Source organism: Dermochelys coriacea, chromosome 25 (genome assembly GCF_009764565.3).
Source record: "Dermochelys coriacea isolate rDerCor1 chromosome 25, rDerCor1.pri.v4, whole genome shotgun sequence".
Taxonomy (NCBI): domain Eukaryota; kingdom Metazoa; phylum Chordata; order Testudines; family Dermochelyidae; genus Dermochelys; species Dermochelys coriacea.
The window spans coordinates 12,462,209-12,489,934 of NC_050092.1; the positions used below are offsets into that span (position 1 = coordinate 12,462,209).

Genomic DNA, 27,726 nt, shown 5'->3' on the forward strand with positions numbered 1-27,726 from the left:
CCTCGCAAAGCCCACTGGGAGTTGTAGTTTGTTGGGAGGCGAGGTCGTCGTGCCCGGCTGCCTTGGCTTGCGGTTGCTATGGCGACCCCGGCCGGGCCGGGGTGTGAACACGTGGGGTGGGGAAGCCCGAGCAACCCTTCCCCGGCCCGGGAGAGAAGCAAAATCGAGGCCCCGGCTCCAGGCGTAGCGCTAGGCCGCAGATCCCGGGCAGGGCGGGTATTTAAGCGCCCCTTGGCGGAGGTGGCCCCGCGTTTCCCCCTGGGCAGGGGAGACCCGGTCCGCGCTCTGGGCGGAGCCATGTCGGCGGCGGCCTGGCTCCGGCTCTTGCTGCTGCTGGCCGGCGCCTCCTGCTGCTTGGGCGGGCTCCGCATCTACCTGAGCAGCTGGGCGGTGAGGGTGCCCGCGGGGGCCCGGGAGGCCGAGCGCCTGGCCCGCAAGCACGGGCTGCTCTGCCTGGGGCAGGTGAGGGGCAGGCCGCGGGGGGAGCGGTAACTAGGGGAATGGGGCAGGGAGGCGGAAGAGGGGCACTCTGCCAATGCCACCCCTCGCCCCAGCAACTTGGTCGTGGAGCAGCTGGTGGGACTTTCTCCCCGCTGCCCCACACCCTGCTTTTCCTGCCCCACACCCTCTTCCTTCCCCCCTCAACACCCCCTTCCTGAGAGGGGCTGCTCCCAAACTCTTCCAGTCCTTCCCCATGAATTGAGTCACTTTCCTGTTCCAAACACCCTTTCCAAGAAATGGGGGGGTGGGAAGAGCAGTGTTTATGAGCGGGGGGCTGGGGGGAGAGAAGTGTACCCTCCTCCCTCTAAAAACACCCCAACATTTGTTCCCCAGATGGAAAAGCTCCTGTTGAGAGCCAGGGGGCCAGGTCACTCCTCCACCTGACTGTCTGCAGTGGGAGCTGATGAAAGGCTGACCTGCTGCAGAGGTTCACACTTCTGCCCTCGTATGGCCTGCAATTACAGATGACTATTCCAGAAGTGAAACTGCTACACTGCACCTAGGACTAAGTAGGCGGCTTCCGGCCAACCCTGCATAGGTGCCATTTGATGTTGCAATCTTTTTCTCCTGCAAACATTGCCTCTTGTTGATCCATTTTCCTCCCCTCACTCTCCCTCTTCTGTCATATCTGTATCTGAGAAGCTTTTATCGGGCTCTATTTTTATTTTTAGATGATGACATTCTAGCATCATTACCAAGTCCTCCTCGTGCGGCAGCTCAAGCTAAAAGCATACACGATGCATATGGCATTGACAACAGATGCAAATGAATCTTTAAAGAGAGGACCTATTATACAGCAAGGTTGTATAGAATACCGCTGGTGTTCAGCCTGTTATCTGCACTAACGCTGCCACCAGGGGATTAGTAATGGCAATTTAAGGGGAAAAAAGTTTGGTGCAGACCAGGTCTCTTTCATTATAGTTGGTCCATAATTAAGTTTTGGTAAAAAAAGACACTTTTACCAAAAAATCCCAGATTAATTAAAACACTTCCATGAAATTATTAATAATGTAATAGTAATACTAGAAGGGAATGCTTGCTTTTCCAAACACTGCAGTCCATGATTCTGTTCAGCGTTCCCTAGTCTCTCTGGATGCATTCTCTGCACCTTTTTATTTATATTTATTTAGAGTGTTTTAGAACCTAGAGGCTCCAGTTGAGATTTGGGGCCCTGTTGTGCTAGGTTCTGTACAAATGTTTTGTAAAAGACAGCTACTGTCCTGAAAAGCTCACAGTCTAAATAGACCAGACTGATAAAGGGTGAGAGGGAGGCAGAGGAAGTGACTTGCCCAAAGTTATGCACCAGGTTAATGGTTGAGTTGGGAATAGAACCCAGGTGTCCTGAGTCCCAGGCTGGTGCTCTAATCACTAGATCATGCTGCCTCCCTAGCTTACAGTACCTTACTTAACACAAAGCCAGCCCGCCAGTTAACGCTCTCTTTCAGATAAGAGTGTCATCTCCTTTTAGTTCTAAAAGGCCGCAGCCATCATCCTGCCATGTATCCCTGTAAATCAATAAGAGATCAAATTCACCTTCTCTGCCTATACAACCAGTTTTAGGCCTCGAACTCCACTGGAGCAGCTGTTTGGTTACAAACAACCTCCTCTCCCCAGCTTTTAATCTGATTTTCTGTTATACCAAAAACAAGCCCCCAACTGACTTTCCACCTTGATTTTTCAGATATTGACCTACCCATCTTCCGTGGTGCTTTCTTTGTTCATACAATGGCTTGCCCTCTTCATAAAATCCTGGCAGGAGGAATGCTGGTGCTTCATACAGCCAAGTGTTCTACTAATTCAGTGTCCCCTCATTCAGACCTCGTTCCAAAATCCATTATCTTCTTAGTCCTTTTTCTTTGATTCCTCTCCCATTCGCTCTCTGAATTTACTCTAGGATTCCTACTTGTCCTTTATTCTAGGTGCTCAACATTGCACTATTTCAGAAGTCTCAGCAACCACTCCCCACCTTCCATTCACCTCGAGTCTGGGTGTTTGAACATCTGTTTGCCCCTTTTCCACCCTCCGTTGTTTCCTTGGCAGTATGTTCCCTACAAGGTAACGTTTCAATCGCTGAACCGACCTTTATCTGAGAGGTGCTTTGCTAAGTAACAACTACTTGTCTTTACCTTTGTATAGGCCTGTTTTCAGGGTAACTCAGCCACATGAATAACCTAGTTCTGAGCCGAAACTTGCCACAAAATGTTTTTCTCTCTTAAGCAGAGGATCTGTGCTTGCAATTGTATATTACAAGAATTTCCTCTTTATCAGCTTCACCTCTATGTTCTTCCCTAGCTTTTTGCTTTAGCATCCAAATGGCCTCATAGAATATTTAAAAGGTTGTGTAGATCTTTGTCGTGTTTCTCCCGTCTTTTGCTTTAAAAGACGTCTTTTGCTAACCGATTGTGGAACTAGCTCTCCACACTTGGTGTGTTCAGGGCTGTGGATCTTCAGTGGATGCCTGTCCTTTACGGAGAACAAAATTCCATTCAAACTGCTATGCACTGTGGTTTTATCTAGTGCCCCATGACTGAGTAAAATGGAAACATGGAGAGACCCACCCCAGTTAGCTTGCAGTTGGCAGGCTGATCAGAAATGTTAACTCTCCATTACTCTGCAGGGAAGTCTAAAATGACAAAGGCAAACGTAGAAGGGAAATACCTAATGCAACGGGCCAGTTAAAAAAAATAAATCCACTCCACACAACTCTCTTCTGTTTTTAATATATTACAATATGCCCAGAGAAAGTGCTTATAAGGGAGAAGAGATCTAGCTTGTATACTCAGAATGCCAGATGCTGCATTTTATTAGACATGCATGGTTAATTTTCCTGGTGGCTTCTGGTTGTCACCTGTGTCCTAGCCTTATACATCACTCTTCTTTCTGCAGATAATTGAAGGGGAACACTATTACCATTTCAAACACCGAGGCATGGTGCAGGAATCCCTGAACAGACACTGGGGCTGGCATGTGTATCTGAAAAGAGAGCCCAAGGTGAATAGAGTGTAATTTCTGGTAGAAGCTCAAAAGAACTTCAGCATGCTAGAAAATGCGTTCGTGAATTTTAAGGCTAGACGGGACCATTGTGAGCTTGTAGTTTGGTCTCCTGCATAGCACAGGGCAGAGAATATCACCGAGTTACTCCTGCATGGAGCACCTAACTTCTGGTTGAGACATAGCATGGCCTCTTTCCTCCTGTCAGAGCTAAGGTGGAAAGGGCTCGGCCAAGGCATCGGCTTCCATGGTTATGTCTATAAATACTGCAGATCAGGCACCAATTGAGTGGAGTTGTTGTGCTATCAAACCAGCATATGTAGCCTCGAATGCAGGGTCCCACCTACTTTGATAACCCGTCCCTGACAGTGACCAGTGCTTCAGAGGATGGCAGAAGAACTAATAGTACGTTACTATCCATGGTTTGTTTGGTGGATGGGCTTTCTTCTTGAGTCCCAGCTTGTGATCAGATCTGAAGCATAAGCACCAATGCCTTTTTATCTTATCATGAGCGGCTGCCAATGTTATTTTTCCTAGACATAGTCTTCTAGAGGCAAACCTTGGGTGTGTTTGCCAAAGATGATCTCGTTCATTTGGTGCCCTGTCAGTTAAAATGTCTAACAGATTTTGGAACTGATTTGGTTAGGAATTGATAGAGGGTCTTTTCTGTTAGTGCTTTACAACCACAGACTAAAGCTTCAGGGAATGAGATCTACTTCGGTGGCTATGGCAAATCTCCAAGTGTCTGGTTAAAATGGCCATTCCACCAAGCCAGTAGAGCACGGAGGTATAAATGGTATGGGAAACGTACAATGGGAGGTGAAATCTGTCACTGGTAGTAGACCGGCAAGGAGGAACTTGCCGCTTTCCCTGGCTTTAAGAAGGGTGACTCCTCTCCATCTAGGTCCACTGGTTTGAGCAGCAAACACTGAAGAGGCGTGTGAAAAGAACCATTGCTGTCGTGCCAACAGATCCTTGGTTCCATAAACAGTGGTACATGGTAAGAGTTTATCTTCTGTTGCCTCCTCCTGTCTGCTCCTCCTCTAACTCTGCTACTGTATCCTCATGGTTTAGTGGTCCATGTGTTCTAGCGTTTAGAGCAGCCAACTGGGTGCAGGACTCCTGGCTTTTATTCTTCAGTTCTGACTTGATTGAGGAAGTCACCACTGCATGCCTTATTTTCCTTAGTTGTAAAGTAGGAATAGTAATGGTAATAAATCAGAACAATCTCTGTCATTTGAGGTTTTCAAGAGCAGGTTAGACAGTCACTTGTCAGGGATAGTTTAGATCATACTTGGTCCTGCCTTGAGTGCAGGAGACTGGACTAGAAGACCTCTTGAGGTCCCTTCCAGTCCTACGATTCTATGATTTGTAAAGGAGATGCATAGATCACAGGTCAGAATGGATCTTTGTGCTCAAACCTGGTCTGGCTTTCGTTTCAGAACAACGACGTCCATCCAGACCTGAATATCCTCACGGCTTGGAGCAAGGGGTACACCGGCTTGGGCGTGGTGCTCTCCATCCTGGATGACGGACTGGAGAGAGACCACCCCGATCTGTCTGCTAACTACGTAAGATCAATCTGAAACTATCCAGGAGTCCCAAGGTTGTGACCTCCACAGCTGAGTAGTTTGGGATCAATCAGCTACAACCAGTTGCTTCTTTGCAGCATATTCCCCGCAAGGAAGAGGAGAAGCTGTGAAAGAACCTTTATCCTGGTGTGGTGGGGCTCAGCCCTGGGGAGCCCAGCCTCTGGATGGCTGAATCAAGAGACTTAGGGAAACTTCAGACGTTTGAAATGGCTTCTATAAAACAAATATCCAAGACCAAAGAAACATGATGAGATGTAATTAGAGGAAGCTGCATCCGAGCACGTGTTTAGAAAACAAATGGAGAAATCTCCTTAATAAGTGATCATTTATAGGGCATCTCATAAGCCCTCTAAATAGCGCAGAAGTTGGGTTGACTCCTCCCTCACAGCTATATCCTCCCAGAGACAGCATGCAGTGGCTCTCAACCTTTCCAGATGACTGTCCCCCTTTCAGGAGCCTGATTGGTCTTGCGTACCCCCAAGTTTCACCTCACTTAAACTTCTTGCTTATAAAATTGGACATAAAAATACTGTACAAAAGTGTCACCGCCACGCTAGTACTGACAAATTGCTTCCTTTCTCATTTTGATCATATCCTTATAAAATAAATCAATTGGAATATAAATATTGTACTTACATTTCAGTGTATAGTACAGAGAGCAGTATAAACAAGTCATTGTCTGTATGAAATTTTAGTTTGTACTGACTTTGCTAGTGCTTTTTCTGTAGCCTATTGTAAAACTAGGCAAATATCTAGATGAGTTGATGTACCCCCCGGAAGACCTCTGTGTACCCCCAGGGGTACATGTACCCCTTGAGAAGCACTTGGCTAATGGACAAAGCACTGGGATGGGATTCAGGAGACTTGGCTTCTATTCCTGGCTTTGCCACAGACCTGCTGGATTATTTTAGCAAGTGACTTTTTACCTCCTTGTGCCTCCATTTCCCCATTTAAAATGGGGATAATGACAGACTTTGTAAAGCATTAGATTTCCTAATGCTCTGGTCAAAACACGGAGTAGCACCCGTTTAACCAAAGATGTAATTAAGTAGACCTTTTTAAACCAGTGAAAGTTGTGTGTGGGACCCTATATTGATTTAAACCTGTTTTCTATTAGTTTAATTTGCATCTAAGTTAAATTGATAACTGGGTTTAAACCAGAAGAGTGGTCTACAAAGTTGCACTGGTTTAATTAAATCCTGTTTATTAAACAGCTTTAAAATTAATCCCAGTGCTCTTTGTGTGTGTGTGTAGATAAACTCTTCATTCTTGATGGCTGGACTGTAAGACAAGTGGTTGCTGTGTTTGAATATAATTGAGACAGTAACCCAGTGGACTGAGCATAGGGCTAGGAGCCAGGAAGACCTGTTCTAATCCTGGCTCTGCTACTGAATTGCTTTAGGTAATCTGTTTCCCTATTGTTAAAATAGGGATTAACAGATTATTAGGCCAGAAACAACCACTCTGATCATCTAATTTGCCCTCTTGTGTAACACAGGCCATAGGATTTCCCTGGATTAACCCCTGGGATATTATCAGTGTCCCATTGGAGCACATGGCAAAACTTGTGAAGAACACTCACAATGTGGAGTGCTATATAGATGCTGATTATTTACCTGGTTGTTGGCTTTATTTCAGGGATTAAAGAGAACGTATAATGTCCATTGTAACAAAAATACCCTTTCTAAAGCAGGGTCTTCGTGTTTCCTCTTACTTTAGGATCCCCTTGCGAGTTATGACTTCAATAGTAATGATCCCGACCCACAGCCTCGTTACAATGTCTGGGATGAGAATCGGTGAGTTTCTGCAGCAAACGGGGGTGCTGCTGCTTGGGGTGTCCAGATCTAAATCCCCTGCCTTGGGGATTTTCTCTCTGGTGGTAGAGCTAATCTCCTGAGTCACTGTCCTGGTGCGTCATGAGATTCACTAGTAGGATGCATTGAGGTGAAGAAGGTGGAAGCTAATTCTGTCCCTGTACAATGAAGGACTGGGGTTACAAAGCATGCATGTTCCTGTGGGTGGACATTTGGGCACTTTGATTGGAGTCAGAGGGATTTGCCTCAGGATTTCCCCTACCTAAGCAATGACACTAAGCTGCGTCTCAGCTGTAGTGAATGTTACTATAGCGCTCTTGATCTGGCAGGCTCACCAGTGCATGTATGCAGGGTGCAGTGTACCCCAGAGTGTCTAGTACCTTGAATTCCCAGCTGACTCAAATAGGAGGATCCTAAACTTGCATCTGTCCCCTCCTTCTCTTATGGTGACCAAATGTAATGCTATCAGGGCCATCAGGCAGGCTGGGTGTTTTCAGTTGTTCTCTGTCTCATCCCACTTGCCAGCACTTATTGCACCACTTACCATGACTTGCACTGACTGAGTTGTGCCCAAATGGAAAGCGACCCCCAAGGTGATTTAAGGAGGGACCATCCTTGCTCTAATGGAATATTCCAGGGAGAGGAACAGCGGCTAATCAGCTTTAGCATGCGCTGTCCATTGTGGCAAGGCAGAGCATATGGGGGAATCTGGCTGTTTGGCTGGCAGATATGGCTGTGGTGACTCTTGCTCCCTGCCTCTGTCCCTCAGGCATGGGACACGCTGCGCAGGAGAGGTGGCAGCTACAGCCAACAACAGACTCTGTGGAGTCGGTGTTGCCTACAATGCAAAAATTGGAGGTAAGCGACCTACTTTCCTGGAGTGATACTGAGATCTCATGGGAAGGGAGGGCCCGAGCTTGCCCACACCTCTGAGGGAATGCTTGGCCCCAGAACAGGGACTAGGCTGTTCAGCATAAGGGCAGTTCTGCGGGCATCTCAAACCAAACACTTGGTTAAAACCGACTGCAACTATCTGAAAAGGCAGCATGGTCTAGTGGATTCAGCACAGGGCATGAGGGCAGGAGCTCCTGAGCTCTTAATCCAGCTCTGCCGATTACGTACTGCATGGTTTTGGACAGTCCATGAGGACCCGACGGATTGGGTTTTTATTTTGCAGCAGGAGCAAGTAGTTACAAATCCATTTGAAGCCAATGGGAATTGCAGATGCTCAGCACCTCTGTACATCTGGTCCCTTAACCTCTGTGTGTCCATCTGTAGAACAGCGAAAACCCCATCCCTGCCTCACCACGCTCCATGGCTATGGAGATTGACTGATGAATGCCTGGGCATTGCACTGAACATATACCAAGTGCTCAAGGTTAGGCTGACCTGGCTGAAGCTGGAGCCTTGCATGACACTAGAGGGAGCTTTTGCCTAGCTGCTGCAAATGAATTAGAAGAGCTGTTGGCTAATTTATGATTCGGTCCCTACCAAATTCACAGGCCATTTTGGTCCATATCAGTCATAGGATTTTAAAAATTGTAAATTTCATGATTTCGGCTAACTAAATCTGAAATTTCAGTGTTGTAATTGTAGGGGTCCTGACCCAAATAGGAGTGGGGGGGGTTTCCACAAGGTTATTGTAGTGGGGGTTGCGGTACTGCTACCCTTACTTCTGCACTGCTACTGGCGGCAGCTGCCTTCAGAGCTGGGCAGCTGGAGAGCAGTGGCTGCTGGCTGGGAGCCCAGCTCTGAGGGCAGCAGCACAGAAGTAAGGGTGGCAACACAGCAACCCCCCCCTGCAACTTTCTTTTGTGTCAGGCCCCCTAATTTGAGAAATGCTGGAATCCCCTGTGAAATCTGCATAGTACAGGGTAAAAGCACCCAAAAGACCAGATTTCACAGGGGGAGACCAGATTTCATGGTCCATGATGCGTTTTTCATGGCTGTGAATTTAGTAGGGCCCTAGGTATGAGGCTAATGTGGAGGCTTGCATGCTAATGTCAGCAACTGGAGATGCCTGCCTGACCTGGAGTGGGAGAAGGCTCATTGGCCTGTTAAGGGCAGCACTGGCTCATGGAGACCTCTGACCTAGCTGCCCTCTCTTCCCTGGCCCCACAGGTGTGAGGATGCTCGATGGTCCCATCACTGACATCGTGGAGGCTCAATCCTTGAGTTTCCGCCCCCAACACATTCACATCTACAGCGCTAGCTGGGGCCCAGAGGATGATGGTAAAACTGTGGATGGGCCTGGAATCCTGGCCCTGGAAGCTTTCTACAAGGGGACAGCAAGTGTAAGTGCGGGCTCTGGGCTTGGCTCCTTTGCTGGCTTGTTGCCTCTGAAAAGAACCTTGGCCTCTGGCAGTCAAGGGGGTTTGTGGTTTCTGAAGGGGAGGGATAACATGGACCAGCCCCCCAGCAGGGCAGCTCTCAGCCAGGCACCTGGGGCCAGTTCAGGGAGGAATTCTGCTCCCCATGCACAACATGGCCCTGGGTGCTGGGTATCTTTTTGCCCTCCAATGAACTGTCCGAGCCAGCCTGCTGCTAAAGGCTCGGCTAGCTAGAGCCTTGGTTTGATCCACTACGAACAAATGTTGGGTATAATTTTACACGAAACTAGCCCCGTCCTTCCTATTTACTCCCATCTCCCTCCAAAAATAGCACCCTGTACACATGCTGCGGCAGGTGGGGATTGGTCAGCTTAAGGACAGTGTATTGTGTTTCCATGGAAACTAGGTCAGCTGTAGCCAGGACCCTGGAATATCCGTGTCCGAGGGTCCCCACTGTGAACAGACAGGGGAGCCAGGAAGAGCCCTGTGTCACATTAGCACCATATTAACGCCACTGCAACAGCACGGACTCTGTCCTGACACACCCTGCCCCACGCAGTGTAACACTAGTCCCAGCTTGCTCCCCTCCCCACAGGGGCGCGGCGGCCTGGGTTCTCTCTTCGTCTGGGCCTCTGGCAACGGCGGCATCCACTCCGACAACTGTAACTGCGACGGGTACACCAACAGCATCTACACCCTGTCGGTGGGCAGCGCGACCGAGAGTGGCCAGGTGCCCTGGTATAGCGAGGCCTGCGCCTCCACCCTCACCACCACCTACAGCAGCGGCACCAAGAGCGAGAAGCAGATCGTGAGTGTCCCGTCCCCGCCCCGCCCATTCTTCTCTCCCCTAGGTTAAGGCTGCACTCGAGGGCCCACCGCAGCAGGGCCCCAGCCAAGAGGCGGTTCAGTGGTGACCCCTTCTGGCCGACTGGGGAGCCGACTGATGGCTCGAGACTTCTGCCCTTCATTTCACTCCTTTACCCGCACAGGCTGGCTCCAACCCAGCAGAGGATTCAGCACAGAACGTGTCTCTGCATCTCTCTGAGAAGCCAATCCCACGGCTTCCTTACCTACCCTCTCTCCCCAGGTGACAACTGATCTGCGGCATCGCTGCACCGACAAGCACACGGGCACCTCAGCCTCTGCCCCCATGGCTGCAGGGATGATCGCGCTCGCTCTGGAAGCCAAGTAGGTAGAATGTGCGTTCACGCTGCACTCCTACCCCCTAAGGCTGTCCCTGCCTTGGCAACGCAGCCAATACCTCCAGGGAATCTGCTAGGGCCTCCTTCCAGAGTCACTTAGAATGTCTGTAAGGATTTTGGTTAAAATATCTCCCCATCACTCCAACAAAAGCAAACACAGTATCTAGTCATGTGGAGTCAAAATCGCTCATGATGACCTGGGTTGCACAGTCTCCTCTCCAGGGATACAGTTTGGGGAACCAAAGCTAGCGCCCCCTCCCAGCTGTTCAGCTGCCTGCAGAAAACCAATTGGTGGGTCTCCATCCTGTCCAAGTGGCTGGGTGTCCACCCCACTTTCTGCCCTAATTGGCAGAGAAGCCAAGGACTGAATGAGCCACAGATGCTCGGCTATTAACCCTGTAACGCAGCGTCTCCAAAGCACTGGCGGCCAAGCTGGGACCGTCTGGAGAAAGCTTGCTCATGCTCATCCTGATGTGTGGATGAGCAGAAGCCACTTGCCCCCTCTCACCAGCCTCCGTCACCTCAACCTTTTGATACAGGAGACATCTTTCCCAAAGTCCTCCTTGTCTTTAGCCCAGCACTGACCTGGCGCGACATGCAGCATCTCGTGATGAGAGCCTCCAAACCAGCCCATCTGCAGGCAGAAGACTGGGCCCTGAACGGAGTTGGACGCAAAGGTGAGGCTGCTTGTTAGATCTTTACTCAGTGCAGATTGCTACCGGGACCCAGGGATCCTAGTTACATCCGCCATGGAATTTAAAAGAACAAGAGGCTTGCAGCCCTTACCAGTCTTTATTAGCTGTTGATGGTCTCCACTAATGCTGCAGCATCTAGACCAAGTGCACCTTCCATGCTTGCTGTGAAAGAAAATGCTGGTTCTTTGGGTATCTAAGAGCTGATTTTTCACCAGCAAATCTGGAAGCAATAAGCTACCACAAATCATGTCTTAGCAGTCCGTTGTTGGGGCTCATTGATATTCCCTGGGCTGGGTGTCTCTGTTTTTCAGTGAGCCACCATTATGGCTATGGACTCCTGGATGCTGGTGACCTGGTGGACCTGGCCAAGAAGTGGACTACAACCAGGCCCCAGAGGAAGTGTTCAGTCAAGGTTGTCTATGCACCCCTGTAAGAGAAGAAATCCTGTTGGAATCTGACCCCTTGTGTCACACGGGGAATCCTGGCAGAAAAGCCTTTCTGTGCACAAAGCAGGAGCTGGGAACGACTTCAAGCAGAAACTTTCTCAGGGAAATGAGACCTTGGGATGGGGACCAGGTTCTCAAGTATGGGTTGGATATATACAAACACCACAGCACTTCAGGAGGTCCTGTTGTTGCAGTTCTGTGTGGGTGTTAAAGGGGGTGGCAGCAAAGATTAGTGACTGCCTGTCCCTCATATTCATGGGGGCAAAATCTGGGTCACTGGGGGCCCTCCCCCAGAAAAAGAATAACCCTGCCTGCAAAGTGTGATCCCCATCCTCTGCTTGGACCCTATGAACTTATACCCTAAAGCTCTGCTCTGCTTTAGCTCGGGTTTGCTGGATGCACCTGACCTGATGCTGTTCCTTTGTGCTTTCATTAAAATGTGTGCTGAAGCAAGAGACTTTAGTAGCACTCTCCTGTACCTGATCTCATTGGGTTTCTGGGCCCCAAGCGGGGAGAGAGGGGCAGACGCCTTCACCTCTTCTTGTTTCCTGGCAGGAGGATAGGCTCAAAACTCACAGTCAGCAAAAAAGTCACCACCTGCATCGGGAGGACCAGGCATATCCGCTCCCTGGAGCATGTCCAGGTCCGCATCTCTCTCAGCTACAGCAGGAGAGGGGATCTGGCCATCTCTCTGACCAGCCCAATGGGAACCAAGTCCACCCTGGTGGCCATCAGGTAAGGTACCTGTAGGAAGTGTTGAGCCCACACTTCCATGGGAGAAGGTGCAGCCTGTAATGATCAAATGGGAATTTCATGGCTATAGAGATTTAAAACCCAAGTCTTAAGGAATATGATTGCTCCAAAACGAGCTGTGGCACTAGGATAGGAGTTCTCAACTTGCGGACCCTCCGGAGAGTCACAAACGGGTGTCAGGGTTACAACCGCCCTGCCCTTCCTGTATTGCTAAAGGTGAGTGTGCAGGGGGCAGGGGGGTCCTAGCTAGATGAGAGGTAGGTCATGTCTCTATATGGATCCATTGCACTGGGGACATCATGGATCCATTCCAGTGCAGCAGTTCTGGATTATCTGGTGTGGTATCCAGTCTCCAACAGTGGCCAGTGCTGATTTCTTGAGCCACCAGCCTCCACAATGCACTAGATTACAGGGGCACAGGTTCCTTCCTGCCCCAAGCTGGGGAGCAGCATATGCCCAGAAGAGTTACCCCAGCAGGGCTGTGAGGTGAAGGCTGCTTCGAGAAGTCTTCATGCTAGAAAGGCAAATGGTTGAGGCAGCCAGTTCTCCTGTGCTCTGGTATGTTTGAAGCTGCCATTGTAAGAACCTGGATACTTATCTGAAGCTCACCTCTGGGTTTGTGAAGTGCATCCTGTGACCTTCTAGTGTCAAAAGTCTGAAGGGTTTGTGCATTTCCCTTCCCTCGCCCCCGCTAGGCCATACGACACCAGCAACCAGGGCTACAGGGATTGGTCCTTCATGTCCACGCACTTCTGGGACGAGGACCCACAAGGCACCTGGACGCTCTTCCTAGAGAACAAGGGAGATGCCTACAACACAGGTGAGCGTCCCCGCCATGCATATGCATATGCATCCAAGGAGACATATGCAAGAGCCCATTTGCTATCATTACAACTGCTTTTCCTCTGGTTAGCTGAGGCTGAGCAGAGTTCAGGACAGGCTGCTGAACGGCTCAGCAAGTGGGGATGTGCCTAAAGAACTGGAGCGAAGATCCCCTGTAGGCCAGCAAAGAGTTCTAGGCAGCAAGGTCTCTTCCTGGGTCAGTTGTTGCTTACGTTGCCATCTCTCAATGGGAGTGCACTGTTCCCAAAGACACTGGTGTCTCCCAGATGGCCATTCACAACTCTTCCCCTGAATGCTGTGCAAGGGGAAGCTGAGCCAGAGTTAATCCCTTGTGCACCAGGAACCGGTGGTGCCCCTGAGCTCTGTTACATTTCCTCCCCTGTGCACCCCTCCTTTGCTGTCCTGTTTATCCCATCCTCCTGCATCCCTCAGTGTACACAGGGCCTGGGCTAAATTCCCTCTTCTGATAGGGATTTTGGAGCTAGTGAGGTTGCACCTGCTTGGGATCCTTTTAAGCACCCTTGCTGGGGCGCTCTCATGTATCGCTGCCTTTAGCACTGGGATGGGGTGGAGTGGGCTCCGGCTGTGAATGGCCATGGCGTTCGTTCACTAACCTGTCCAACACCCGGTGGTCTCTGCACTCATCCATAGCACTGTGCTGTGCCTGGGGTTAACCCTTTGGACCCAGAGCTCCATGAAGTGCCCATGCAGGTGTCTTGTAGGGAACTCGCGGCATTTGGGATCATGGACTCCCCAGCATAGAGTCTGAAGCTCCTCCTCTCTTGAACCCCCTGCCTCCCAGGGTTCCTCACCAGCTTCATCCTGCAGCTCTACGGAACGGACGAGGACATGACGGCCAGGCAGGTAGCAGCCTCCGTTGTGAGCGAGTGCGTTAGGCGGGACTCCGAGGGAACGTGCGAGGGTGAGTGATCCTGGTTTTTCATTATCCCCCAGCACCAATAGACTCATTAGCACGGGGCCCCAATGGGGCTCTGCTGTAATCCTCAGGCAAAGTCAAGAGTTATCTACAGCCACGTGGCCTGACCCCCACCCACCCCCAGAGCAGGCAGGGCTCTGCCAGTGCAGCTGGCCACCTCAGCTCACCTCGGAGGAGACCATTTGCCTGGTGAGCTGGGGGGGAGGTACGTCTGTTCAGAAGCCTGAGGATGCTTCCATGTTCCCTTCAGACTCTTCTGGCTGGGTCTCCTGAGTATCCAGTCAGTGGCGCTCCTCAGCGGGATAGGGGGGTCACTGAGTGACAGACCCCCCCTCCTTGCAGAGGTGCTGTGCACTGGGCCCTGGCCATACTGGCATCTCCTGCTGGCCCCAGGAATGAGTTGGGGAAGCCTGCTGGTGTCCTTCCCCCTCCTTCAATCAGGCATTACAGTGGGGCATGGTCTGCTTGGCCAGAGGGGCTGCTAAGCCATTTGGCTTGGGCTCAGCAAACCGGGTCAGCCTGGGTCTGAATCAGTCTCAGCCTTTCAGTCCCACAGCCAGAAACGCTCTGCTTCTTATCAGCATGCCTGTCTCTCCTTAAGCCCGAGGGGATATCAGTGATCTGTGCAGCAAGTTGGAACTAGAAACCACCTAGATTCCTGGGAGTCACAGGTTTGAATCCAGGCAGGGTCAATTTAACCCTTTGTCCTGCAGAGAGCAGTAAGTGGCGTTCCACACCTGGAGGGCTTTCTTGGAGGAGACCTTAAACACCAAGGCCCAGATCCTCCAAGGTATCTAGGCTCCTAACAAGAAAAGGAGTACTTGTGGCATCTTCATCGGATGAAGTGAGCTGTAGCTCATGAAAGCTTATGCTCTAATAAATTTGTTAGTCTCTAAGGTGCCACAAGTCCTCCTTTTCTTTTTGCAAATACAGACTAACACGGCTGCTACTCTGAAACCTGTCAGGCTCCTAACAGCCACTGAAATAGCTTTGTGGATCTGGGCCCAGGCTCCCCTCTGCTGCTTGTGGGCACTGGCCAGGCCAGGGCATCTCAGTAAGATGGGCTGCAAGCCCAGCTAAGTCCCTTTGTGCCCCGCAGCTGTACAGCCAGCTCTGTGCTGGCTGTTGCCCATCCACCCTAGAGGTGGCTGCATTTCAGCCTGGGGCTCATGCTAACTCTTGCCCTTCTCCCTGCAGAATGCAGCAGCCCCTTCTATGCGTTCCAGCACCTCTGTCTATCCTACTGCCCTCCCCACTCTTACAACCGATCCAGGAGGTCTCCCCGCCTGGATGGGAGCCCACATCCTGTCCAGGTCTGTGCCACCTGCCACCCGTCCTGCTACACGTGCCATGGGGACACTGCCAACAACTGCACCGCTTGCCCCCCCTTCTGCACCTTCCACGAGCTCTCCCACTCCTGCTCCCCACCAGCATACCCCTCCCTCTTCCCTAGCAAGCCTGCAGAGGGGCAGCACATCGTCTTCCTTGTCCTGATGATCCTGCTGGGCGGGGGCCCTCTCCTCGTGGGCATCCTCTGCATCACCTGCCATGGGATGTCCCTCACCACCTCCTGGAGGCAGCGGAAGGGGCGCTGCGCTCTGCCCACAGCTGCTGGCGTGGCAGGGGGAAATGAGACTGGGACCAGTGCTAACATGAGAGGGGCTGCGTGCTTAAATGAGCCAGGGCAGCTGCAGACTCCTGGGCCACCAGTGGAGGGCAGCACTGGCCACGTAGCCCAGACACTTCCTGCAGGCCATGCTGCTTCCAGACTTAGAACCTGAGACCGCCCCTCCCCCCCCCCGTGAAATAAATCCACTATTTTCAGTCAGAGCTGGTGCCTCCTCTCTTGCTGCATGCAGGTTGGACTGGAGTAGCGGAACCAACCCCATGGGCTACCATGCCCACTGCATTGGCTACCACTACCCTGCCCCTGCTGCATCCCTGAGCCTCAGGGGCCAGAGAGTCAGGTGGGGGGCTCCATGCTCCTCTGCACCTGTCCCTGGCTGTAGCTCAGCCAGCATGGCTCCTGGGGGCCACTGCACTGGCCAAAGGGTTGGCCCATTGCTACAGCAGCCCAGCAGGTGTTCAGTGTATCACCTTCCCCAGCCCCATGGGAGGGAGAGTGAAAACTGATGAGTCGAGAGAGGATTTTCCAGTCCCCTGTCCCTCTTCTTGCTGGAGGAGGGCGTTTGACACCTCAAATGTCAGTTTAGCTGTGAGCCGATGCAGCTTTGCAGGTGGGAGTGGGGGAATGTTAAGCTGCTAGCTGTACAGCTTGGCACACAGAGCCCCATGGGTCTCGCTAGGTAACGAAGGACCAAGCCTTGATCTCTTCAGCCCAGAGCATCAGAGGCCTTTAGGAACCTAATGCCCATTGAAAGCAATTGCAGCTTGGTGCCGAAGGCTACTCTGTGAGGCTCTGGGCCTGCCCTCCTGCAACCAGCTCCCGCCATGGCTTTGTGCTGCCAAAATCCCTCAGTTGCGCCGATCCCCCTTCCAGTAACAGAAGCGGCAGGGCCTGAAGAGGTAGAAACAATATTTTATTTTTTTTCAGAGGTTTTTGTCCAGGTAGTTTCTTCAAGGACCCAGCTGAGCAGAGTGGTGGCCACTCTTGCTACACGTAATGGCCTTTTTGTGCCGGAAGCAGCTGACCGGACCCTCAGCTTGGATTTCAAGGGAGTTCTAGCAGCTGTGGAACTGGGCCCAGGCCTGCACAATGGTTGTACAAGTAGAGGAGGGAGGCAGGTTTCTGTTCCACGAACAGAACTGAGGGGCTTGGCCTTGGAGGGAGCTTAGACTCAAGTCTCCCTTCTCAGAATTCACAGTTCAGGTGCTGTCACCTCTGGGCAGAACAGAAGTGGGGAGTTACCTCTGCTCAGCCAGGAAAGGGAATACTCCGTCCTGGCACTAATCCTTGGCAGGGGGCTGGCAAAGGGAGGAAGCCTAGAGCCTGGGTGGGTGTTTTTCTGCCTCGGGCAGTGGTGGTGGAGTTAGAATCCTCAATGGTGATCAGACCGAGAGGCAAGGGGAGAGAGGTGATATCTTTTATTGGCCTGACTTCTGGGGATGAGGGACAATAAAAGACAAGTCCTCACCCATCTTGTCTCTGTAAGGTCCTGGGACCAGCACTGCATATTGACACAACACCATTCCATATCCCCACCCAACAGCACTAACAGCTGTCTCCTGTCATACTACAAACAACCAGCTCCCCTTTCACCTGCTGCTTACCAGCCACCCGGGCTTGCTCCTACCCCCTGCATCTCACACAGCTCACCAGACCGCATCCACGCTCCTCCTGCAGCCAGCCCGATTTCCTATTCCTCTGCACCAATCGTCACCCTTCTGTTCTGGGAACAGGGGCCACCCCCCCGTGTGGAGCAGGGCAATGCTGGATCAAGTCCATTGGCTACTGCTCTGCTCTGGCTCGTCACTGAATGGGATGAAATCCTTTCTCCCAGCAAGCCACCACTGCCCCTCTTAAATCAGAAAGTCACTTTGATCAAAAATATTTGGGATCATAAATGCACAGAGAAGGGATTAACCCCCCACAGCCACTCACAGAACTGAGTATCTGGCTTGTGCCTGCAGTCGGTGTTATGTAACTTGCCTGTACTTGTGGGGGTTGGGTGGCAGAGAAAGGAAAGGACAGCTCCTCTGGGCATTGCTACAGGTGCCAGATCCATGTTTGTGAGGTGTCCCGGCCCCGTGGAGGAAACAGCAATAAAAACAACAGAGCTGTAGCTGAGAACTTCAGAGCCTTCTCCTGGGAGTTCTGGATAATTTTCAAGGGCAACCAAGCCAGGCTTTTGGCCCAGGTCTGGCCACATGACCCGATCTGCCAGGATTAGCATGTCATTAGGACACTACAGTTGCTCATCTCTCTGCCCTGGCTGCAGCAGCACACCAGAGGGAGGTAGGACCAGGCCACATCAAAGGGAGAGGCTAAAGCCCCACTCTGGGCTCAGATTAACCTTGGCCATGCTGCAGAGGCAGCTGTGCCCCTGGCACACAGCATGAGAGGGAAAGACCAGGCTTGAAGGGGATCTCCCTGGGCAGGAATCTCTATCCGTTACAGTATCTCCTAGGAGCTGGCGCTGTTTTGCATGCTGCAGGCGTTCGGATGGGAAAAGCCCTTCCTACACTGTGCTGTTCTGTAGCACAGTGCTGGGCCCTGCTGCTCTGTGGTATCTTAGTGACCGTAGGGTGGAGGTTGCTAAGAAGTTGCCTTCAGCTGCGAGGCTTGTCCATCACTCAGCCCTGCCCAGCTGGGGGGGGGAGAAACAGCTGGGGAGGGGGGACACAGCTGGGGAGGGGCTAAAGCAGGGATGCAAACAGAGTAGCACAGCAGCTTTATGCTGCCTTGTGCACTGACCCAAGCCAGGTGGAGCAGCTGTTGTGACTGGTTGGCTGAGGGGGTAACAGGACGTCCCTTGAGGGTCCGGAGTTGGAGGCTGCTGGAGCTCACGACTCTCCCCGTCCTGGGCCATCTCCTCTTTCAAGTGCCTTGGGTCGCTGGCTCCCACGTGGGGGCAGGCGTGGCCCCACCGCCATCCCCACCCGCTGGAGAGGGCGCGAAGAGGAAGGCAAAGCCCAGGTCGTACAGACAGAACAGGTTGTAGCCAGTCATTGCCAGGGCCGGGAAGAAAGCGAGTCCGAAGCCAAAGCCACGGTAAGCACTGCCAACGTGGAGGCTGATCCAGTAACAGCATCTGCAGTACAAAGGGCAGAGAGTTCACTACCCGTCCCCAGCGCACCAGAGGGCTGAGGGCAGCTTGCCAGGTGACTAGCACAGGTCGTGCCCAGCAGTGGCGCGTGATAAGGATGGACTCCCTGCCCCAGGGAGCTTCCACAATTCATGGAGAACAAGAGCTGAGACCAGGGTGGGGGAGAACGCGAGGATCATGCAGTTACTTGGGAGTTTAAAGGTCCAAGTGGCTGAGATCATCTCTATCCAGTACCCATCATAGCCTCCCCCGGCTGTTCATTTGACACCAAGTCATTCTTCGCCCAGGCTGCAGACTTGTTGAAAGCTCCCCCAGCCCTCCCCAGTCTAAGACATCAGCCAGCCAAGGAGATGCAATCAGGGTTAAACACTCGTGCCAAAGAGAGCGGGCTCAGAACATGGCTGGAAATAAACAAGAGGCTCTGAGAAGCTCTCATGTCTGTTACATCACGGTAGGGCCTATTGACGTCTACGGCCTGACCGCTCTGTGGGTGCTGCTCCGGACCGGCACGCAGCCATGCCAATGGGGGAAGGAGGTTTCTGGAAGGCAGCGCAGCCCGAGCAATGGGCCAGGAATCCCTCACGACGGTCCTGAGGCAAGCAACAGGCCAGGAGGGGCCACCAGCTCAGGGGGGAGATGCAGTTAGAGGGGACGCAAAGGGAACTACACCCAAAACAGCTCAGTGCTTCGGTTCCCACTGAAGAGCCAGATCTTCAGCTGGTGTGAACTGGCTTCAGTGGAGCGACAATGGGCAAGAGCAGCGCGTCAGGCCCCTGAGTTGTATCTCTACTAAGGAGGGGCCGGACAAGAAGCATTTAACTGAATCTCTGTGGGGCACAGGAAGGGGTGGGGGGGGATTAACTGGGTGCATTGTCCATGCTGCCCACTGGCCATCCCTGCTCCCAGTGTCTCACCTGCCGATGGAGAAGAGCCCAACCAGGATGGGGATGAGGCGCAGGTGCTCCTGGGCCAGGAACGTGGCCAGCACCACCGTGTTGAGGCTGAAGATGACAAACTGCTCCAGGGAGCTGGTGACATACAACCGGTGGAGCAGGACGGGTGGGGAGCGCGTATCCAGCGGGTCAATGGCCACCGAGCAGAGCTTGGCGAGAGCCCCGAACATGACACCTAGGAGCGGGGCAGGTTGAGGGAGAGGTTTGCATCAGACACCATGGCCAAACTCAGACCCCTTCATGCTTCTGAGCACCGATTCCAGGCCCTGCTCTTGCTGAGCTCTTGCTGAGACAGAGCCGCTCTTGGCTGACAGCACCAGCAAATACAGCGCCACCCCTCATGTTCCCGGTTCCCAGATGAAAGAGCTTGTGGGCTTGGCAGAGCCCGGGGGTAAATGTGGCTCACCCAGTCCCTGGATACAACTCCTCCCTATTTTATCAGTAGCCATTCAGTGCCTAACTCTTGCTTGGAGCTGTACCAGACCAAGAGTTTATAGGGCCCAGAGTACTGGGCATTTAGGGAAGACCACTGCAGAGATTAGGGTGGCACTCAAGTGACCCAGGTTCAATTCCCTGCTCTGCCAGACTTCTTACATGGCCTTGGGCAGGTCACAGCCTCTCTGCACTGCAGAGCCCCAGCCCTGCCCTGCCTCACAGGGAGTTAAGGAGGATGAAAATTGTGAGATGCTCAGGCACTACGGCAATAGGAGCCATGAATACCCTAGATAGATGGCAGCCAGGATTTCTGGGTTCTATCTGTGGTTCCGCCACTGTGCGTAACCTCTGGTGAGTCATTCAGCAGCTGCATGCCTCAGTTTCCCCATCTGTACCGTGGCAATAATAAGCATCAATCTCAATGCAAAACACTAGGCACTACTGTACCAGTGGATGGAGATACCTCTCAGAGGGCTGAGTCCGTTGCCTGGCGAGGCACAAGGCAGGACACAGTGGGCCCCAGGAGCAGAAGTATGAGACACACATCTGATCCTACACTTAAAGCCTTGAATATGTGGCTGCACTCCATCCTGTGTGTCCTGCCACCTGTCTCCTGCTGAGCCAAGAGGCCAGCAATCCGCATGTCACTCGGGCTAAACCTTACCCACCATGCAAGAAGGGGAAGCCTCGGTTTGTAAGTCTCAGAGGGCAACAAGAACTCTCCCCCCTGTACAGGCTGCAGCAATCAATGTCACTCAAAGGTCAGACCTGCTACCCTTCCTCCTCCCCAGTTGATACCCCCGCCGCCCCTCATCAGAAAGCCTCCTGGTCGCAGTGAGATTTTCTCCCCTGAATTAATTCCCTGGCAGACAGGAATCAAAAGCCACTATCAAACATTCAAGGGCAGGCGGAGCTGACTGCCCTGATCTGGCAAGTGCCAGCAGAGGCTCAGAACTGGGTCACTAGGTGGGGAAGGTGGGGGGGGGGTCCCTTTTGATCCCTCCCCACACAGCCTCCTACCAGATGCAGATGAGCGTTATTAGTGCATGTAACACAGAGAGGGCAAATTTCCTATGAGTGCAGCCTTTTTTGGGTGGGGTCTGGAACCTAGATCATGGGGCAGGGCCGTGTTTGTGCAGATCACGGGTCCCGTGCCGTGCCAGGGGGGCTTCCAGACATGACCATGCTACAAATAATCAATCATTATAAGGGACAGTCAGGTTCCATTATAACTGACTCAGGGACCAGATGCCAAGGAGGTGCACAGCAAATTCACGTGAGCAGTGAGTCCAGGCCTCCACCCCACCCAGCACCCACCGAAAGGAGAGGATAAGCCAGTTGGTCATGCAAAGCCCAGTGCATTCAGCACATTTCACGCCTCCAGACTAGACATCCAAGGCCCATCTAAGTCCCTAGATAGGTGCCTCTGATCAGACTCTCCCTAAGCTCAGGGGCTGGCTAGGCAGCTGCTGCAGCAGCTCCCACTCCTCTCTCATTATGGCAGGAATGCTGGGCTCAGGGATCCTTCCAAAATCCAATTCCAGGCCAACAGCCTCGTGTTTGCTCCCTGTCCCGCTTGCTGTTTACAGAGGTAACAAAGAGGAATGTTCTCTGTAATTAAACTGTCTCCCCGAGTGCCTTCCACGGGAGAGGGACAGGGGCTGGGGCCCGGCCACATTCATGCCCTGTGCTGACAGCACCGAGACAGCGGGAGACGTGTACAAGTGGCAGAAGTGCCCAGGCCAGGGAGCAGCTGGGCGTGGGAGACAGAGCTCGGATGGCTGGAGATGGGAGTCAGGCCCAGAGGACATTCCTGGCTTGGCTCGTGGTGGAAAGGTCTCTGCCAGCACTAGAGGCCCTTGGGGGGGCTCAGCTGGAAATCAAAGCAGTGACCGTGCATTGGGGTGACTCCTTTTTCCCCTGTAGACTCCAGCTCTGCCACTCCCCCCTGCTCATGGAATAACCAGCTGTTCTCAGCCATCAGGGAGGGGTCTGGGGATCTGGCAGGTCTTCTCCACAGCCCATAAGTGAGATCTCTGTAGGCATCTGCAGCCCCACGCATGCTGCTCTGACCCATGGTGATGGAGGGGCTGAGACTCCCCAGTGAGCTATAGGACAGTAGGCTCCAGGGGTCATGTCTCGCTTGCAGGGGCAACCTCGCAGCGCTCACTAGAAGCCTGAGCCAAATGGATCCAGTGGAACCTAGGGAGGTGGTGGAATCTCCATCCTTACAGGTTTTTACTGCCCGGCTTGACAAAGCCCTAACTGGGATGATTTAGTTGGGGTTGGTCCTGCTTTGAGCAGGGGGTTGGACTAGATGACCTCCTGAGGTCCCTTCCAATCCTGATATTCTACGATCCTATGAAATACTCCAATAGCCTGGATCAGGCCCTGAGCACCCATAGTCCGGCCACAGCAGGCGCTGGGCTCAGTGCAAAACCTGGGACAGATTATAACAGGGCTGGTGCACAGTCCCGGTTTGGAATCAGGAGCGGGATCACCCCAGGACATCAGAGGGTGATGGGTGACGATTGGTGGCTGTTCTGGGAGTTGTCCACTCCTGGCCCCACTTATAGGGAGATTTCCATTGCCAAGTCAATGCACATTGCAGAGACCCCACTGCTGGGTAACAAGGATGAATTGGCGACGGGGGCTGGCAAGCCCCAGCCACATGGCACCGCATAGAAAGCAATCAGCACGCAAAGAAATTAACTGGGGTGGGGACCACATCTTCCGTCTTCTGCATTCAGCACCATGGCCAGAGCAGGGAGGGAAGTGGGCAATGAGAAGATAGAGGGGAACCCCACCTGAGGGCAGCCCGATCAGCCATCCAGCCCGGTGTGCCTGCACTGGGCAGATGCACCCGCACTTGCTGGGGGTGCGGGGAGCAGCTTAGCTGGTGACACCATCCCATATGGCATCAGGCCAAGTAGGAAGTGGCTTTTCTGTCACCAACAGGGCAGAGTGAATGTCTTGGTATCTCGTGTTGCAGAGCATGGAAAGTCTGCTGCCCTTAGGACTCCAGACCTTTTCACAAGAGCCCAAGTGAGGGATCCAAAATGAACGGAGGAAGGTCTTCGGAGTGGGGAGCCCCTCACAAATACCCATGTGCCCAAGGGGGCTAAGGCCAAGACACAGGAGTCAATAGAAAGATCCTGAGACCCTTGTGTGAGGTTCTCAAGGCAGATGGCTTGGAAAGCTGGAATTCTGCTCTCTTCATCCGGGTTCCTAAGCAGATGTTGCAATGACCCAGGTCTGAGAAACGCCAATTGCCACACCCCTCCCCCGACAGTATCATTATCCCCATTTTACAGCAGGGTAAACTGAGGCACAGGGAAGGGAGTGGCAGAGCCAGGAATAGCAGCCCCCAGCCTCAATAACTCTCCCTCCAAAAGTCAGGACTAGAAACCTGGTGGCCAAACCAGCATCCTGACCAGCCCCTCATCACCCTGCCCCCTCGTGCAGTCGCACTGTTCACAGCTGCAAGGGGGGGTGCAAAACACCACCCTCCCGATTTGCACTGGGGTAAACTGCACCAGGGACAGAGCCACAATGGGTTGGGGGGCGGTGGCAGGCAGGGTGACAGCTTGGGTCCCCCAGAAGTTTGCCAGGAGGAGAGGAGATTCCCTCCTGATCCCTGCCCAGGCCCTGAAGCCCGACATCCCGTGGCCTTACCAAGCATGCTGGGCACCATGGCAATGAGCAGGCAGCGCAGGGCGAAGGCCGCACGGCTGGCCAGGTCTGGGCAAAGCGGCGGCTCGAAGGGCAGGAGGTAATAGAGTCCGTAGAGGACCCAGGGCGCCAGGAGCAGCGAGACAAAGACCGAGGACACGGCCTTCAGGTGGGAGCTGGTGCAGCAGCCGCAGCACTTCCCTGGCGGGCGAGGGGTCGGCTCCTCGGGGCCACAGGAAACGGGCTCCACACTTGAGCCGAGGAATGGCTGCTCCTCCCTGGGGAGAGGCCAACTGGCTGTGGGGCGTGCCGGCCCCTCGCTGTGGGGCTGCGCCCGGCTTGGCTCTCTGCCAGTGGGCAGATGCTCCATGTGCTGCACCATGGGGGTCTCTGCCCCCACCCTGTCCAGGAAGCAGGTCTCCTTGGGCACTGCCACCACCACACTGTCTCCAGGCCCCACCCAGCTGGCCTCCCGTGGGTCGCAGCCCAATGGAAGGATGAGGTCTTTGGGGTCCATTCCCATGGGAAGCCTGGGGTCCTCCCCCAGGAGAGGCCCAGCCCCCTGGCTATGTATCCCCTGCACCGGCTCAGCCTCTGGGCCTGGAGAGTCGCTTGTAGCCAGGCTGAGGGAGGCCTCCTCCCCGGAGGTGGAGTGCAGCTCCTCGACGGAGGACTCGGGGCTGTCGGAGACCGGCGCCAGGGAGATCTGGGTGTCCAGGTCCAGGAAGGGCGAGAAGGAGAGGCGGCTCGGGTCGATGTCCTGCAGCTGGTTGATGAGGTCGGCAATGGAATCCTTGACGCTGTCAAACTCCCGCAGCTGGTGGCAGCTGGCTGGGGCCTTGGGGGCTGTCATGGCTGGGGGGGGGCTACAAGGCAGAGTCTCGTCAGAGCCCAGGGGAGAGAACAGGGTGTCTGACCCCCCTCCTGTGCCTGGCGATCCCTAGGGCTCATCAGCTCTCCTGGCAGGTGGATCTCACCATCATGGAGGGGGAATCTGAGAGACAGAGAAAGGAAGAGTCTTGCTTAAGGCAACCCCACAAATCAGTACCAGAGCTACAGAAAGGACCTAGCAGTCCTGATTCCTGGGCTCCCTTGCTCTAACTACTAGACCCTGTTCCCCTCAGGGGTGGGAAGTCCAGATTCCCACTTCTGAGCTAACCAGTGGGACTCCTGACTCCCAGCCCCCTGCTCTAACCACTAGACCCCACTCCCTGTCATTGCTCCTAGGAAAATGCAATATGCCAATCTCTTCCAGCACTGTTTCTCATGGTGGGGTAGGGACTGACAGGGACATTTTATTGGATTAGATTTGATGCCTGAAAAGCAGCTGTCACCACAGATCTGTCTGGGGAGAGGGGGAGCTCCATGTTATGTGGGGCAGGATTTCTCTTGGAGGGGGACAGGTGCTGTGATCCCCTCTCTCCTGCTGGCCCTGAAGATCAGGGCTGGAGGCTCAGTGCTCTTAGCTGAGGCAGGCCTTGGCCTCCCCGGGGAGCAGGCTCCTCCTGTAGCCTGAAGATGCGTCTGAGACCCCGGAGCCGGATGGAGGGTGCCACCCCCGGTAAAGTGCTATGCAGACCCAGGGCTCTCATCGGGGCAGAGTCCTGCTGCCCCACAGCTTGTGAAGGGGGCTGGGATGGGGCTGGAGGCCAGCTTCAGCCAGTCAGAGAGCAGTCTGGATTTCAGACCCCACGCGTCCAGGTGTGATGGGAGCCAGGGGGCTCGGGGCAGGGCTTTGTCTCCATGTGGGCCGCAGGAGGATGAATGGGCCACTGAGCAGAAATTTCCCCAGTCTAAGACAGAATTCATCCCTCCCCCAACGCGGGAGCCGGGGCCCTGTGGGGCACAGCCCATGGGCTGGGTGAGCCCTCAGGAATAGCCCCCGAATGTGCCATGGGGAAGCTGTGTCCTTATAACAGGGGCCTCTTCACTGCAGTGGGACAGAGGACACGTGACCCACACCCACGGGTGCCATGTTGCTGGGATACGGGAATTGCCATGGTGCACAGATCAATGGGGCAGCTCCTTGGGAATCCCATCTCTGCTACCAGCCAAATCTGGAAGGAGACCTGCCCCATAATGCACCTGGATGGGCAATATTATCCCACAGGGAGGTCCCCCCCACCCCCAGCCAACCATCGGCTCCAGCCCTGGAGCTGGAAGAGAAGTTGCTGGACCCAGTCCTATGTAGTGGGATCTGGGAGACACCTGGGTGGGGCCGGGGGGGGGGGGGGTTAAAGGCATGCAGGGCTCCTAAGCAAACAGGTCTCATTGGCATATGTGTCAGAAAAGCCACAGCCCCTCCCTCTGCCTCCCCCCTTTCTGGGACAGCATACTCAGCGCAGCTGGCAAATTAAATCAACCTCCCCCGCCTGCACATATCAAAGCATTTCACTGTTGCCCCCAGGCTAGGAAAATGGGGTAACTTGTGTCCCTCCAAGATCTCCACTGCCCCCCTCCTCCCATGCTAATGGAAAGCAGAGAGGAGACATCTCAGTGAAACTCCACCTCCCCACCCCACCGTGTCTCGGTCCGGGGGCCCCAGCCAAAGCCGGCCCCTCAGAATGACCCTAAGTTAGACAAGGAGAGGAATCTCCCCCCCCCCAACTCTAGTGGGATTGGAGGGCGATGGGGGGGTCTGTTATTTTAGGAAAGGGCCACTTCGAACAGAGTCGAGAGCTCAGAGTGCAAATGGATTTGAATCCTTCAGCCCCCCACCCCTTTCCCCTCCATGCCCCCCATTCATCCCTGCCCTCTATTGCCCCAACTGCCTCCAACATCCACCCTGCCCCCATTACCCAACTGCCCCCAACCTCCACCCCTTCCCCCTTCATGCTCCCCATCCACCCCTGCCCCCATTACCCAACTGCCCCCAACCTCCACCCCTTCATGCCCCCATCGCACAACTGCCCCCAACATCCACCCCTTCCCCCTCCATGCCCCCCATTCATCCCTGCCCCCTATTGCCCCAACTGCCTCCAACATCCACCCTGCCCCCATTACCCAACTGCCCCCAACCTCCACCCCTTCCCCCTTCATGCTCCCCATCCACCCCTGCCCCCATTACCCAACTGCCCCCAACCTCCACCCCTTCATGCCCCCATCGCACAACTGCCCCCAACATCCACCCCTTCCCCCTCCATGCCCCCCATTCATCCCTGCCCCCTATTGCCTCAACTGCCTCCAACATCCACCCTGCCCCCATTACCCAACTGCCCCCAACCTCCACCCCTTCCCCCTTCATGCCCCCCATCCACCCGACCCCATTACCCAACTGCCCCCAACCTCCACCCCTTCCCCCTTCATGCCCCCCATCCACCCGACCCCATTACCCAACTGCCCCCAACCTCCACCCCTTCATGCCCCCATCGCACAACTGCCCCCAACATCCACCCCTTCCCCCTCCATGCCCCCCCACATCCACCCCGTCCCGACCCCCTCTGTATCGCCCCCAACAACCACCATCCACCTCCCCCGTCAACCCGGTCCCCTACATCCAACCTCAGAACCTGCCCCCAATTCCAAATCACCTCCCTCCGACCTGCCCCCCATCTCCAGGCCCCGACTCCCCTGCGCCCCGGCCGGCTCACCGCGCCCCCCGGGACCCTCCGCGCAGCGCCCGGGCTCGGCTCCGTCTCGGCAGCGAGTTTGAATGAAAACGCGAGTTAAGTTTCGTGCCTGGCCAAGGCGCCTCCCCCCGCCCCGGCCCGGCCCGGCCCATCCCCGCAGCTGGGAGGAGCCGGCCGCGGCCCCTAACCCGGGCCACATGGCTCTGACCCCGCCAGCGGAGGATCCCAAAGCGCTTTGCAGACTCACCCTGCCGGGGAGGGGGGAT

At 54.0% G+C, this 27,726-nt stretch overlaps 2 protein-coding genes across 8 annotated transcripts; one reads left to right on the forward strand and one right to left on the reverse strand.

Moving 5' to 3' along the window:
• Nucleotides 1-17,020, forward strand: PCSK4 (proprotein convertase subtilisin/kexin type 4). Of its 6 annotated transcripts, XM_043502673.1 has the most exons (16): nucleotides 64-462; nucleotides 3,388-3,492; nucleotides 4,397-4,492; nucleotides 4,935-5,063; nucleotides 6,804-6,880; nucleotides 7,668-7,756; nucleotides 9,020-9,192; nucleotides 9,824-10,036; nucleotides 10,316-10,416; nucleotides 11,004-11,107; nucleotides 11,437-11,554; nucleotides 12,127-12,306; nucleotides 13,020-13,144; nucleotides 13,970-14,089; nucleotides 14,176-14,309; nucleotides 15,302-15,422. In XM_043502673.1, exons 1-15 carry the CDS (start codon nucleotides 79-81, stop codon nucleotides 14,295-14,297), a joined length of 2,136 nt encoding a protein of 711 aa, XP_043358608.1. In that variant the 5' UTR covers nucleotides 64-78; the 3' UTR covers nucleotides 14,298-14,309; nucleotides 15,302-15,422. The 6 variants fall into 6 exon arrangements, with proteins under 6 accessions (XP_038240380.2, XP_043358608.1, XP_038240388.2 ...); XM_038384452.2 differs by lacking the exon at nucleotides 14,176-14,309 and having other exon boundaries at nucleotides 1-462; nucleotides 15,302-17,020; XM_038384460.2 differs by lacking the exon at nucleotides 14,176-14,309 and having other exon boundaries at nucleotides 13,996-14,089; nucleotides 15,302-15,441.
• Nucleotides 16,629-27,549, reverse strand: LOC119848499 (transmembrane protein 79-like). 2 transcript variants are annotated; one of them, XM_038384451.2, is made up of 4 exons: nucleotides 27,482-27,549; nucleotides 23,895-24,885; nucleotides 19,746-19,959; nucleotides 16,629-18,816 (listed from the first exon to the last, which is right to left on the reverse strand). In XM_038384451.2, the coding sequence occupies exons 2-4, from the start codon at nucleotides 24,742-24,744 to the stop codon at nucleotides 18,603-18,605; spliced, it is 1,278 nt and encodes a 425-aa protein (XP_038240379.1). In that variant the 5' UTR covers nucleotides 24,745-24,885; nucleotides 27,482-27,549; the 3' UTR covers nucleotides 16,629-18,602. The 2 variants fall into 2 exon arrangements, with proteins under 2 accessions (XP_038240379.1, XP_043358610.1); XM_043502675.1 differs by having other exon boundaries at nucleotides 23,895-24,757; nucleotides 27,482-27,525.
• Nucleotides 27,550-27,726: the final 177 nt, after the last annotated feature.